Source organism: Mauremys mutica, chromosome 5 (assembly GCF_020497125.1).
Source record: "Mauremys mutica isolate MM-2020 ecotype Southern chromosome 5, ASM2049712v1, whole genome shotgun sequence".
Taxonomy (NCBI): domain Eukaryota; kingdom Metazoa; phylum Chordata; order Testudines; family Geoemydidae; genus Mauremys; species Mauremys mutica.
Window position 1 is genome coordinate 1,545,707 of NC_059076.1, and position 15,632 is coordinate 1,561,338.

Below are 15,632 nucleotides of genomic sequence, written 5' to 3' on the forward strand. Positions count from 1 at the left end.
TATGACTTTAAAAAAGCTTTTAATAAGAAAAAAGCAGAAATTCAAGCTGAAAAAATTACCTGAATAGAAAAAAGCAGGAAAAGTCTACACAGTTTGACCAATGGAAAATTATACAGAGGAAATTTGGCAATGTTTTCCTAAATGTGCTTGTATTTCCTGCAACTTTAGAAGCCTCTCTGAGCAGTATTATATCAGTGTGCCACAGCTGAGCTTTTCTCAGAGAAAGAAGCGGATCATATAGAGTTTGCTGCCTCATGTTGTATTTTATCTAAACTTGGTTATTCTTATATTGATGATCCAAGGATGCTATGTTCAGATTCTTCATAATCTGGGTCATGAGAGGTTGTCTTTCACCAACCCAGAGCCATTTTCACTTCTTAGTGAATGCAGATTCTAACCTGAAAATATTATATTAAATATATTAAATGTGTATGTTATATTATAAATATATAAAAATATTCTAATCATTTTACTCATTCTATATTTAGATGCACTTGTATAACAAGGCTGTGCACCTACAGTATGGATAAGATGTTATCCCCTCTTTATTCTTCTAACTGGTCCCATGACAAGTTTTGATCCATTAGATTTATGTACATCCCAATAAACACTAGTTAGATTTCCTGAGTGACAAAACTTACTGCACCACATCACGTATAAAACTCAAGTACTTAAAAGCAAAAAATGAATATCATACATTGACCAGAGGTTTAAGAGTAGAGAAGGAGGAGGTGGCTTCATGGGTGAGGGCTACTGGCAGATTGTGCAATGGGAGGACAGCACCAAGGAGAATTGTGGTAAAGAACCTCACCATGTTTGGGTTCTACATTAAGAGACATTTTTGGGAAAAGAGGCAGAGGAAAGAGAGGCAGCACATTTATCCTTCTAACAAGATCCTGCCCAAGCTTTTGAAAACTTTGCAAAACAGATAAGGGCAGTTTGTACACAAACTGTGACACTTAGACAGAAGGAGAACATCAGAGCTAGGAGAATACAGCACCACTGAGTAGTGAGGTTTTGAAAATTCAATGGTTTGACAATCTGTCAAGTCTAGACAAATTGGATGCCAATGATAAGAGTAGGTTTGCAAAGACCAAACACCACTCCAATTCTGCTGTGAAAACATCACAGTGGATGCTATAACTATGCCATTGTATCACCCTAATGTAGACCCAGCAGTGAATGGGTTTTCCATTGCTGTAGGTACTCTACCTCCCCAAGCAGTGGTAGCTAGATCAACGGAGGCATTCTTCTGTAGACCTAGTTTGTCTACACCAGGGGTTAGGTCATCATAGCTACAGTGCTCAGGGGGTGTGAATTTTTTGCACCCTTGAGTCATGGAGCTATATTGATCTAAATTTTGTGTGTAGATCAGGCCTGAGTTCCCAAAAGTGGGTGCCTAAATCTTCAATAGAGTATCCAAAGGAGGGCCTGTGAAAATTCCCCTCTAAATTGCTGTAATGGGCCTGTCTAAAGAGGAAATCCACTTAGCAGAGTGTGTGTGGACAGGTTCGGGTAGGTACAGGAGGAAAATGATGTCTGGGAACAATTTAAAAGGAATCTGTCCACCAGATAGTTTTTGTGTAATTAAATACAGAGGTAAATCTTTTTAAAAAAATGTTCTATGTTTACCACTTGCATCCTAAACTTGACATCATTTTACAAAGTTTTAATTTCAGCAGATTTCCCTGAAAAAGCATGGCCAATGAACGACACAATGAAAGAGCAGCTAGCGGAAACCGAATTTGGCACACAGTAAAGGCTCATAAGGGGCATTATGACAGAAAAGAGGACTGTGCTTAGCATTCTTATTATTTTGTACATTTGTAAAACTTTGTAAAATCAACACACTGGACCAGATTTTTTAACAGAGCTCATTTAGGCTCAGTACTAAGGGGCCAATTTTCAAAAGAGCTCTGCCTGCTACAACCCTCTGCTGTTCCAGCTATTCACCTTTCTTGAGCAGAGATTGCCATTTATGCAGAATTGTGTGGTGAGATTTGTGGTATACTCAGTGGAGACTAAGGTGAAAAACACCAAACTACTCACTTCTGACTGAAAAATGGATTTGAACTCTGCCCTCAGGAGTTGAACGGTTAGTTATTGTTCCAAATGAAAAAATGCCAGAAACAATCATGTGACAAGCAGAGTGTTTCTCTTGTGTCACATACAGCTATCTTCTCCTTCTACCACTTCTCTCTTAGTTTTGCACCCAACATTACATTAATTCCCTGTTCAGCACAGCTTTTGAAGGATCCAGAGGTGAGAGACAAAGATGATCAAAGGGATGGAATGCAGCCGTATGAGCAAAGGCTTCAGGAACTCGGTATGTTTAGTTTGGAAAAAAGGAGATTAAGGGGGGACATGACAGTGGACTTCAAATACTTGAAAGGCTGCCACAAAAAAAGATGGAGAAAAACTGTTTTCTCTTGCCTCAGAGGACAGGACAAGAGGCAGTGGGTACAAACTACAGCACAGCACATTTAGATTAAATCTCAGAAAAAAACTTCTTAACTGTAAGAACAGTAGGACAATGGAATATGATGGCTGTCTGTGGAGGTTGTGGAAGCCCATTTCCTCCTCATTTTCAAAAGGAGCTGGATTCCACTAGATGACCCTAGGGGTCCCTTCTAACCTTGTAATTCTCTGATTTTAAATCACATTATTTTTAGACACTTTTTGATGTTTGGGGCCTGATTCATGATTCTTGAACGCTCGGGTTTGGCAGAGCTGGAAAGTCTGGTTATCATTCCACAGGAATATATAACAGGAAGGAGACTCTCCACTGTCATACTCAGGTTCTTTGCATTTTGTGGCTTCTCTGTTAGTTAACACCCGCCTTTTATATAACCCCCCTACTAATTAGATTCAATAAAATTTTCAAAGAACAGACCTGAGCAGAGAACTCCAGCGTCTTCACCATGCCCACAGTTGTGCTGACCCCATCCTCTGGAGGAACAGTCCTGAAGATAGGATTCGCTTCCAGAGCAACTCACATCATCCAACCAGATCTGCCCTGATCCTTCCCCATAATAAGCTGAGCCAGGTGCACCGATGGCGTGTCCACATCCCAATTCTTTACAAACAACATTAGCATCTGATGTGTTCCAGGAATCATCACAGACTGTCCCCCAGGTGCCATTGTAATGAATCTCCACCCTCCCAGAGCAAGGATCTCCCCCATTCACCAGTCTGATCTGTTTGCTTCCTGTAGGGGAAAAAAATCCAACTTTTAACATCATATTCCTGTGATGATCTGACTAATTTGAATGAATTCAAGTCAGCGGGGCCCAATGTTGTTCACTCCTGACTGCTAAAGGAATTAGCTGAAGAAATCTCAGCCCACTGGTAATAATATTTGCAAACTCAGAGATGATAGGAGAGGTCCCAGAAGACTGGAGAAGGGCTAACATAGTGCCCATCATTTAAAAAGGGGGGAAAAAGAAATATGGGGAACTATAGACCTGTCAGCCTGACCTCTGTACTTGGGTAGCCACTAAAGCAAAGTATAAAACATTCCATTTGTGAATACCTGCAGGATAAAGGGATGATCATTAGAGCCCAGTATGGATTTATGAACAAATCATGCCAAACCACTTTGATTTCCTTTGACAGTGTAACTCATTTGGGCACAGGGGAATATGGTGCACACAATACACCTGGACTTTAGCAAGTTTTTGACACAGTCCCACATGACATTCTGACAAGTAACTGGACAAATGCCAGTTTGGCAGAACTACCATTAAGAGAATACACAATTGGTTAAACAACCACAAACAGAAAGTAACTTTTTAATGGAATTATGTCAGAATGGAGGACGGTCTCAAGTAAGGTTGCACAGGAATCTGTTCTGGGCCCTATGTTCCTTAACACATTAATTTGTGACCTGGATGTAGGAATAGAGAGCATACTAATCAAATCTGCAGATGACACAAAACTGTGGGGGTTGCCAGCAATTTGGAGAATTGAGCTAAAATTCAAAAGGATCTAGATAAATTGGAGAACTGGGCTATAGACAACAAAATAAGATTCAGCAAAGACAAATGTAAGGTGCTACAGTTGGGAAGAAAAAACCAAAGGGACAAATACAGAATGGTGAATAACTGGCTTGGCAGCAGCACTGCTGAGAAGGATCTGGGAGTTGGGGTGGGTCAGAACCTCAACAGGAGTCAGCAATGTGATGCTGTTGCAAAAAAAGCAAATACAATTTCAAATTGCATTAATAAAGGCTTGGTATGTGAATCACGGGAGGTGACAGTGACGCTGTACTTGGTGCTGGTAGGGCCTCAGTCAGAGCACTATGTACAGTTTTAGTCACCAGTGTATAGGAAGGATGTAGAGAAACTGGAAAGGATCCAGAGGCGAGTGACAAAGATGATCAAAGGGATGGAACACAAGCTGTATGAGCAAAGGCTGAAGGAACTGGGTATGTTTAGTTTGCAAAAAGGAGATTTATGGGGTACGTGATAACGATCTTCAAACACTCGGAAGGCTGCCCCAAAAGAGATGGAGAAACATTGCTCTCTTGCAACAGAGGGCAGGACAAGAGCGGGACAGGACAGGCAGGACAACTGCAGCACAGCACATTTAGATTAAATCTCATTAAAAACTTCCTAACTGTAAGAACAGTAGCACAATTGAACAGACTGCCTGGGAGGTTGTGGAAACTTCTTCACCGGAGGTTTCCAAATGGAGGCTGGACAGTCATCTGTCTTCGATGGTTAGACAAAACAAATCCTACATCTTGGCAGGGGGTTCAACTAGATGACACATGTGGTCCCTTTTAACCTTATGTTCTATGATTCCATGATTTTAAATCATATTTTCAGCCAATTTCCTGATTTTTGGGACCTGATTCATGATTTTGGAAAACTTGGTTTGACAGAGCTGGTTACTATTCTACGGGAATATATGTCAAAAAAATTGTGTGACCAGCAAGGAGACACTCCACTGCCATACTCAGGGTTCTTCCCATTTTATGGCTTCTCTGTTAGTTACCACCCACCTATAAAGCTTTCAAAGAACAGACCTGAGCAGAGAACTCCAGCGTCTTCACCGTGCCCACAGTTGTGCTGACCCCATCCTCTGGAGGAACAGTCCCGAAGATAGGATTCACTTCCAGAGCAGCTCACATCATCCAGCCAGATCTGCCCTGATCCTTGCCCATAATAAGCTGAGTCATGTGCTTTGATAGCACGTCCACATCCCAGTTCTTCACAAACAACATTGGCATCTGATAGGTCCCAGGAATCATCACAGACTGTTCCCCAGGAGTCAGTGTAATGAATCTCCACTCTCCCAGAGCATCGATCTGCCCCATTCACCAGTCTGATCTGTTTGCTTCCTGTAGGGAAAAAAAATCCAACTTTGAATATCATATTCCTATGTTCCTCTGACTAATTTGAACGAATTCAAGTCAGTGGGGCCCAATGTTGTTCACCCCTGTCTGCTAAAGGAATTAGCTGAAGAAATCTCAGCCCACTGGCAATATTGGACAATTCATGGATGACAGGAGAGTTTCCAGAAGACTGGGGAATGGTTAATGTAGTGCCCATCTTTAAAAAAGGGGGAAAAGAAGGAGCCAGGGAACTACAGGCATGTGAGCCTGAGCTCGATATCTTGGAAACTACTAGATTAATGTATAAAACATTCAATTTGTGAATAACTGGAGGATGAAGGGGTGATCACTAGCACTCAGCATCAATTTACTATGAACTAATCATGCAAAATCCCTTGATTTCCTTCTTTGACAGGGTAACTCATTTGGGCATAAGGGGAATATAGTGGACATAATATATCTGGACTTCAGCAAGGTTTTTGACATAGTCCCACATGACATTCTGAGAAGTAAACTGGAGAAATGCAGGCTTGGCAGAACTACTATTAAGTCGATACATAACTTGTTAAACCACTGCAAACAAAGGGTAACTTTTAATGAAATGATGTCAGATTGAAGGGGGTCTCAAGTAAGCTTCCACAGGTATCTGTTCTGGGTATGAAGTCATTTAACACCTTTATTAATTACCTGGATGTAGGACTAGAGAGCATACTAATCAAATTTGCAGATGATACAAAGCTAGAGGGGTTTGCCAACATTTTGAGGTTTGAGCAATAATTCAAAAGGATCTTGGTAAATCGTAGAATTGAGCTAAAGACAACACCACAAAATTCAACAAATTGAAATGTGAGGTGCTAAAGTTGGGGAACAAAATTCAAAATCATCAATACAAAATGGGGGGAAACCGGCTTGGCAGCAGCACTGCTGAGAAGGATCTGGGAGTTGTGATGGATTGCAGCCTCAACATGAGTCAACAATGCAATGCTGTTCGGAAAAAAGGAAGTACAATTTTAGGTTGCGGTGATGAAGCAGAGAAACTGCCAAGCTGCAGAGTAGGTGTTAGCAGGGCCGGTGTAAGGATATTTTGCGTCCTAGGCGAAACTTCCATTTTGCACACCCCCCCGCCCGCCAGTGCCCCTGCCTTGAGGCGCCCCGCGGCAGCTCCCCCGCTCCGCCTTGAGGCACCCCCCTTGCAGCAGCTCCCCGACCTGAGGCACCTCTCCGCCTCTCCCGCCTCCCAGGCTTGCGGTGCAAATCAGCTTAGGTGCTGCAAGCCTGGGAGGTGGGAGAAGTGAAGCAGCCACGGCATGCTGGGGAGGAGGTGGGGCAGGGGTGAGCTGGGGCGGGGAGTTCCCCTGCGTGCTGCTCCCCCCGCCCCCCCGTGCTCCCCTGCCCCACCTGCCTCCACCTAAATGCCGGCAGTGACCGGGGCGGCTGAAGATCCAGCCGCCGCGGTCGCTGCCAAAGAAAATGGCATCCCCCAAATCCCAGCGCCCTAGGTGACCGCCTAGGTCACCTAAATGGTTGCACCGGCCCTGGGTGTTAGAGAGCCTTTGGGCCCAGCTAGCCCCGCTGTGCTATACCTGCAGTCAATGCAAGGCCTGGAGGCAGCATGGGGTGAAGAGCGCCTGGCTGAGTTTGGGCTAACTGGTGAAGAGGCAGGAGCTAGCTGTTTCCCCACTAGCTGGCCAGCCCGGGCAGCCATCTGGGAGTAAGCACTGTCTCCCAAACCAAGGTAGTCTGTGAAGGAGGTGAGCCTCCAGCACCTGAGGTAACTGAGTGAGCAATCCACAGAGACATTGTGCGGTCCACTCTTACCAAATTTCTTCTGTCTGGGACCACAGCTAGGCACCACTGAGGGAACTGGGATTGTTTAGACTGCAGAAGAGAAGAATGAGGGGGGATTTGATAGCTGCTTTCAACTACCTGAAAGGGGGTTCCAAAGAGGATGGATCTAGACTGTTCTCAGTGGTAGAAGATGGCAGAACAAGGAGTAATGGTCTCAAGTTGCAGTGGGGGAGGTTTAGGATGGATATTAGGAAAAACTATTTCTCTAGGAGGGTGGTGAAGCACTGGAATGGGTTCCCTAGGGAGGTGGTGGAATCTCTTTCCTTAGAGGTTTTTAAGATCGGGCTTGACAAAGCCCTGGCTGGGATGATTTAGTTGGGGATTGGTCCTGCTTTGAGCGGGGGGTTGGACTAGATACCTCCTGAGGTCCCTTCCAACCCTGATATTCTGTGATTCAATGACCACCAAAGACCCAAGAGGGCGTCCTACATAAAACAAGCCACCCAGCACAATCGACTAGAGGGTCCAAAGCTCAAACGGAACAGAGTGGTAGGAAGTAGCCCAGGGCAGCGGATTCTGACTCCCAGCTGGGCTGCCCCCCACCTTCCCTCTTCCGTTCAGAGATTCAGCAGCAGTTGGTCCAGCAGATGGGCATGGTGCTATGGTCACATACTCCAGTGGAGCCCCCACTGCGACTGCCGCCCAGGGCCGGCTCCAGACCCCAGCGCGCCAAACAGGCGCGTGGGGCGGCATTGTCCTGGCAGGGTGGCATTTGGCTCCGGCGGACCTTCTGCAGTCATGCCTGCGGGAGGTGCACCCGAGCCCCGGGACGAGCGGACCTGCCGCAGGCATGACTGCGGAGGGTCCCCTCTTCCCGCGGCTCCGCTTGAGCTCCCGCAGGCATGACTGTGGTGGGTGTGCTGGTCCCGCGGCTTGGACGGAGCTCCCGCAGGCATGCCTGCGGATGCTCCACCGGAGCCGCGGGACCACGGGACCGTCCGCAGGCACTTCTGCCCCAGCCGCGGGAACGGGGAAGGTCGGCGCGAGCGGCGCGGCATGCCGCCCTGCTTGGGGCGGCAGAATTTCTAGAGCCGCCCCTGCTGCCGCCCCTATCAGGTTTACCAAGATGGGGCCTGATGATGATCCCGAGGCCTTTCTTGAAACCTTTGAGCCAGTGATCACAGTAGCCCCCTGCCCTGAGACCAATGGCATGTGGTGCATGGCCCATGCTTAACAGGAGTAGCACAGATGACGTATTGTGCATTAGACCCTGGTGAATCCAAAATTATACTTCTGGGAGGCGTCATGGTCCCATACAGGCCCACACTGAAATTCTCCGGTGATCCAAGAGGAGGGCCTACTGCATGAATAAAGCATAAAGGTTTGGGAATTGTGAAAAGCACTTTGCAAAATTGTAGCACTTTTAAGCACTTTCCATCTGATGACCTCAAAGCACCTAACCGAAACCAATGAAATTACACAAACTCCTGTGAGGCAGGCAAGTATTTGGATGGAGAAACTGAGGCATGGGCTAATTAAGTCTCCTGTCCACTGCCTTTTTACATCAATGGAAAGACTCCCCTTGAGTTCAAGCCTTAAATAAAGGGTCCAGTGTCACACTGGAAGTCTGGGATGGAGGGGCATTAATCTTCACATTTCTAGCTCTGCTTTCAACACCAAGCCAAAGCTGACGCTGGAACAACTCAGGTAGGGCAAGCGAGGGAGGAGGAAGGCGGGTGGAACTGGAGAGCAGTGAGCAATGGGGGTGGTTGCAGGGGGAGCACAGAGGCAGGGGTGAAAGTAATTTAAATTTCTTACAGGTGCTGTCCTATCACAACCCCCCTTGGGAGGGGGAGGGGGCCCAGGGCAGGAGGTTGCGGGGGGTTGTGATACGACAGTACCTGTAAGAAATTTAAGTGTGGGATGGAGTGAGGGTGGCTCCGGGCAGGGGGTTGGGGTGGGCAAGCTAAGAGCAGGGGTGTGGGGAGCTGTCCAGGTGCCAGATCCCCCAGGCTGGCCAGGGCAGCGGTAGCCATGCTGCTCGGCCATCCCAGCACTGGGGCTGGAGCCTGGGGCGCTGTGGTTAAGCTGCCCAGGGGCTGTGGGTGCTGGCTCAAGCCCACCTGGGGCTGAGGGCTCGAGCCCACCGCCCCCGCCCGCCTGGCGGCTATCCAGTGCTGGGGCCAGGGGGCAATGGGGGGTGGTGATTTGGGCTCCTGTGGAGGAGGGCAGAAGGGGAGGGGTGAGCCTACCATGCCCAGCACCGGGACAGAAACCTTACTGGTCAGCCAGCAGCTTCCAGAGCCCTGCCCCAGCCAGCCACTCTTACTGGTGCACCGCACTGGGGCACTCTGGCCTTTGCACAGAGGAGAGGACGAGGAGAGCAGTGGATGGGGAGAAGTGGGGGGTAGGAAGGAAATCCACCTAGTGAGTGGGAGGGAGCCGAGGGCTGGCTGAGTGAATGGGGAGAGGGGGACTGCAATGAGTGAGTGGCCGGGGGCCGAACACGTGCAGGAAGAGGAGAGGAAGAAGAACATGGGGAGCAGGTGGACAGGGTTAGAGTTAGGCGAGGAGGAAGCCCATGCAGCAGGGGGGAGAGGCTGGGCGGGGAGATGGGAGAAGAACTGTAGCAAGCGCTGCAGGGCAAGGGGAGGACAGGAGGTGCAAGCGGCAGCTGGGTGCATGAGTCATGGGGAACCCCCCAACCAGGCACTAGCAAGGGGAGGGAGGGAGACTGAGCAGGGAGGGGACTGCGGTGAGTGTGCGGAGCGGCTGGGCGGGGGAAACCCCCATCACCATTCCAGGCACTGGCAAGAGGGGGTGGGGTAGGGAGGCTGAGCAGGGAGAGCGGGACTAGGGCAGGGGAGAAGGACCCCAGTGAGCAGCAGCTGGGCTGGGGGAATGAGGGGGGAGAGGAGGAAACCCCCACAGAGCAATCGGGAGGCAGCTGAGCAAAGACAGGGGGACTCTCTGGCTGTGGCTGGGACGCCAGGAGGAAGCCCATTTAGCTGACCCAGGAGCAGGGAGGGGGAGGGGCCAGCAGCTGGGAAAGCATAACCTGGCTTCAGATTTGAGCTTGCGTGTCCGTTCAGGGGCAGCTGAGGAGAGTATCTGCTACTCAGCCTTTCCAGCCACCCCGGGAACCTGCATGAACCATAAACAAACGTCCGAAGTGTGGAAAGCAGGGAGGGGAAGAAGTGGGGCCGTCAGGGTCCCAGCATTTGGCAGTGCGTCTGCGACACCTGTGTGGAACGGCAATGCCTTTCCTTCCCTTTGCTATGGGCCCCCCATGCTGGTCACCCAGGACGGACAGGATGCATGCTGGAGGTGGCTCAAACCCAAAACAAGGATGAGGGCTCAGGTAGCCAAGCTGCTCCTACTTGAGCAGTTTACTCAGATACTGCCCACTTGGAGAAAGGAGAGGGTGTTACGGCACCTAGAGATCATCAAGAGATCATAGCAGACACCATTCAGCTCACTGAAAATTACCTGGCCGTCAAGACCCCTATAAATGACCCTGCAACATTGGTCTGGGGGGTCTTAAAGCCACACACAACCACAGGAGGGAGCACCCAAGGAAATCAGGATCTTGAGGCACTCAAACCTACTCAAACCTACTCCCACCTCACTGGGACACCAGAGGGTCCAGGGTCTGGCTCAGAAACCTGGGATTATTGACTCACACCTCAGTTTGAGAGATTGCTGAGCCATTTTTGGTGAAGATGGGGATATGGCTGGAGCCTGAACTCAAGGGATCCCTAGGGGAAGGGACCCCTCAAATACATGGCTGTGGCACCAGTTACCACAGCAAAGGCCAAGACCGGTATTTCAGTTGTGACTGTCCCGGGCCCTGGTCCCGCGCTTGCCCCTCCATGGAGTGCAGTTTTGGGAAGATCTGGACGCTAGGGGGACAAGGCTAACAAGGCAGACCGTTCAAAGTTGGCCATCCCTGTACAAGTGAATGGAATAGAAATTGTGGGGCTTGTTGACAAAGGGTGTGGCCAGACCCTCGTCCAGACCTTGGTGATTCCTAATCCTGGACCAGCTTGTGGCTTCATCCTGCTACAATGTGTTCATGGGGATGTGAACCTAATCCACACATTTCAGTGACTCCAACAGTAGGGGAACACAGAGTCCCCGTCGGTTGGCATTGCTCCTGGGGGACACCCTTTTATGGACGCTCAGCCAGTCAGTTAGCTAAAAAAATCCTTCTTAGTATTTGTACTCTTCTTGCCTTACCAGTAAAGTGTTAAGAAGTCTCATGGAAATGCTTATGTAAGAGGAAGTGAGTTGGCACCTGGCCAAAAGAGCCAATGGGAAGACTAGAAACTTTCAAATTTGAAAAAAAACCCTGCCTCTCTCAGCTGGTCTTTCGTCTTTCAGCGGAAGGAACCAAGCCAGCAGGTTTCCTGTAAGACGCTCGGGACCAGGTATGGAAATTTCCCAGCATCCATGCCTAGAATAATTTATTTGGAAAGATGTAAGGAGGACAGGAAATGTTTAGATAGATGTTATTAGGTTTCTCTCTTTATTTTGGCTTGTGAATTCCTCTGTGCTGAACACAGGCACTTCTGTTCTTTTGTAATGGTTAAGCTGAACCCCAGGGAAGCAATTCCTGGTGTTTAATCCTTCCAGTTGTTTTTTAACATCTAGCAGCAGCCCTGATTTTCCAGATGTGTTCTCTTTCTTTCTTTTTTTAAAATACAAACCATCTTTTTAAGAACATGATTTGGTTCCTGTGTCTTAGGAAGAAGAGGGGGTCTGTGCACAGGTTATTCAGTTAGCTCCAGGTTCAGCTGGTCGCAACAGCTGGTTTCTTTTCCTTTTCCCAGATCTTCCCCGAAGAGGAGGAGTGAAAGAGATTGGGGATACCTCACAGGAAGGAATTCCCAAGTGCACCTAACTGGGCTCTCAAAGGGGTTTTGCATTTGGGTGGTAGCAGTGATACAACCCAAGGCCAGGGAATCTGTTACCTTGGGAGTTTAATACAAGCCTGGAGTGGCAAAGTATTTTTAAGGTCTTTGCAGGCCCCCACCTTCTGTACTCAAAGTGCCAGAGTGGGGAATCAGCCTTGACAGCACCAGTGTTTGCCTATCCTGGTATTGTTGGCTGAGGCTGGAACTGTTTTCGGGAGTTGCTAAAGGAGCTTGCGAGTCCCCCTTCAGATTGTGGGATCTCCCTGCCTCCAACCAGAGGTCCTGCTGAGACCCCAACCAGAGGTGAAAGTTAAAGGACTTACCAGTACACCGGAGTCCTGAGCAGGGGGCGGGGCCTCAACCGGAAGAGGTGTGACATCAACCGGAAGAGGTGTAGCCTTAAATTCCCTGGCCCTTTAAATCAAGATTTAAGAGGCCCAAGGCTCTGGCTGTGGTAGTGGCAGCTGGGAGCCACAGGCCCTTTAAATCACTCCCGAGCTACCAGCTGCAGAGGCAGGGATTTAAAGGGCTCAGGGCTCTGGCAGCCGCTCCCACCCCGACCCTTTAAATCCCCGGCAGAGCCCTGCTGCTGGAGTCCTGGGGTAGCAGCGGCGGGGCTCTGGTGGCGATTTAAAGGGATCCAGGATGGTAGCAGCAGCTGGAGCCCCGGGGCCCTTTAAATCCCTGCTGAGGCCCCACTGCTGCTACCCCAGGGCTCCAGCAGCAGGGCTCAGGCAGGGATTTAAAAGGCTTGGGGCTCTGGCAGCTGCTACCGCCCCGGACCTTTAAATCCTCAGTGGAGCCCTGCTGCTGGAGCCCTGGGGTAGTGGCAGCGGGGCTCCGGCAGTGAATTAAAGGACCAGGGGCTCCCAGCCGCTGCTACTGCAGTGGAACCCTGGGCCCTTTAAATCACCGCTGGAGCCCTGGGGGCCCCGGCTGCCGCCGCAACCTCAGAGTTCCAGCAGCAGGGCTCAGGTGGCAATTTAAGGGCTGGAGGCTCCAGCTGCTGCCTGGGGAAGCTGGTCCTGGTACGGCACACTGGCTGTTGCTGGTATGCTGTACTGCGGTGTACCGGCTTACTTTCACCTTTGACAGGTGAGGGGACATTCCATGCATCTGGGCCGAGCCAGCAAAACAGGGCCCTGTCACAGCATCAGGAGAAGGCTCCTCCATTACCTGAGTCTGATATTCTGACCCAGTTCTCCAACTTTGTAGAGGAATAACGGGCGGACAACATGCTGAGCTAAGCATACACTCAAGAGGCAGAAGTAAATGGGGAGACCATCAAGCCCCATGAAGCAGGATTGTTCCCACACTTTGAAATTCAGGGTGAACACTTATACCACATTGAAAAGGACCAGCAGACTGGGGAAGTTTGGGATCAGCTTCTGGTACCCAACTCTACTGGAGGGAGGTGATGCAACTCACCCATCTCATAACCTTCACAGGGCACCTAGGGAGGGAGAAGATGTTAGCCCAGATTCTAGCCTGGAGTCTACAAAGATGTTCCAGATTTCTGTGCCTCATGCCTGCAGTGTCAGACTACAGCTCCTCAGCCCACAGAGAGCCTCTCCCTCCCGCTAGTAGATATGCCATTCCGCCAGATTGGAATGGACATAGTCGACTCCCTGGAGAACAGTGCCTCAGGCTACTGGTCATTTTAGTTACAGTAGACTATGCAACTAGGTACCCTGAAGCAGAACCATTACATTCTATGAATGCCAAAACGGAGGCCACTGAACTCATGAAAATCTTTGCTTGCGATGGGATGCCATGGGAGAGCTCAACAGATCAGGGAATGAACTTTATGCCCCAGATGGTCAACCAACTCTGCCGATTGCTGAAAATCAAGGTTCTAAGGACATCTTTTCACCACCCCCAAACAGATGGCCTGGTGGAAAGATTCAATAGAACACTAAAGAGGATGCCCTGGAAGTTTGTCCTTACAGATGGATATGTGACACTGAGACCAGTTACTCCCTCCTCCCCTGTTCTCCAGGCAAGAAGTCCCCCAGTCCTCCACTAGCTTCTCACTATTTGAGCTGTTATATGGGAGGCAACCCCATGGGACTATAGAACTCATTCGAGAAATGTGGAAAGAACAGCTATCTCAGGCCAATAACATAGTACAATACATCCTGGACCTATGGGAGAAGCTCGGTGTCCAGGGCTCATTTGCCAGGGAGAACAACCTACATACCCAGAGCACACAGGAAGCAGGGCTCACCTCTGGAAATTGCAACCCAGTAATTGGGTTCTTCTGTTATTACCCACTACCATTACCCACATTAAAACTCCTAGCCTGCTTGCAAGGGCCCTATAAGGTGGTGTGAAGAGTAGGGCCAGTAAACTACAAAATCTGAGAACTGACCAAGTGAAAGGTACACCAAATCTACCATGTAAATCTTTAAATACCTTGGAAGGCCCAGTAGCTTATCAATATTAGAATTAGGCCCTCAGGTTGGCGAGGCCTCAGAGCCAGCAATGGTCAAGACTGGAAACAATCTCACCCAGACCAGAGACCCCAGACTCAACAGATGATTGATGTCTTCTCTTTTGTATTTTTGACTCAACCTAGACAGACCCATAACCCATAACATCCAAATGAAATTGGGGCTTTTAATTCTCAGCCCCTTCCCCAGGAGTTGAGGGGAATCATGAAGTGAGACCCCAATCAATGCTAGAACTAGGAGTAATTGAGAAATCATTCAGAGACTGGAAATGCCCTGTAGTATTGGTCCCCAAGCCTGATTGGACCACCTGGTTTAGTAATGACTTCCAAAAAGTCAACACAGTCTCAAAATTTGGTGTGTAACTGATGCCTTGCATTGACAAGCTACCTGACAGGCCAGTGGAAACAGAGTACGTCACCACCTGGATCTGAAGAAGGAATATTGGCATATCCCCATCAAAGCAAAATCCAGGGAAAAGAGAGCTTTCTCCACTTCCTTTGATCCATCCTTCCCTGCCCCCCACCCCCCGCCCCCCATCAGAGGTTGACATACACAGGGGCATCAGCTGGGAGGAGTGGAGAGAGAGGACCTGGGTCCCCGCAAGCCTTAAAGACTGAGGCTGCTCAACTAATGAGGGGGAAGAGATCCAGGCACTCCAACAACGGGGCCACCTGGCCCTCCAAGCCACCTGTTACAATTCCATTAAGAGAGGCACAGCATGCGAATCACAGGAGGTGACAGTAACACTCTAGCTGGTGCTGGTAGGACCTCAGCCGGAGCACTATGTACAGTTATGGTCACCAATGTATAGGAAGGATGTAGAGAAACTGGAAAGTGTCCAGCGGTGAGTGACAAAGATGATCAAAGGGACGGAACACAAGCTGTATGAGCAAAGGCTGAAGGAAGTGGGTATGTTCAGGTTAAAAAAGAGGAGATTAAGGGGGCACATGACAATGATCTTCAAATATTTGAAAGGCTGCCATAAAAAAGACAAAGAAACATCATTCTTTCTCCCCACAGAGGGCAGGACACGAGGCAATGGGTTCAAACTACAGCATAGCAGATTTAGATTAAATTTGAAGAAAAACTTCCTAACTGTAAGACAATGGAACAGAGGACTTGGGAGGTTGTGGAAGC

At 49.0% G+C, this 15,632-nt stretch overlaps 1 protein-coding gene across 1 annotated transcript in view; it reads right to left on the bottom strand.

Moving 5' to 3' along the window:
* LOC123371166 (deleted in malignant brain tumors 1 protein-like) overlaps positions 1 to 15,632 on the bottom strand; it is a 31,806-nt gene continuing 16,174 nt past the window's right edge. Inside the window, exons 4-6 of the mRNA XM_045018461.1 lie at positions 5,030 to 5,344; positions 2,894 to 3,208; positions 1 to 398 (exon numbers count right to left, since the gene is read on the bottom strand). Coding sequence (XP_044874396.1) covers positions 394 to 398; positions 2,894 to 3,208; positions 5,030 to 5,344 — 635 coding nt within the window. The 3' untranslated portion in view covers positions 1 to 393. The remainder of the gene's footprint in view (positions 399 to 2,893; positions 3,209 to 5,029; positions 5,345 to 15,632) is intronic.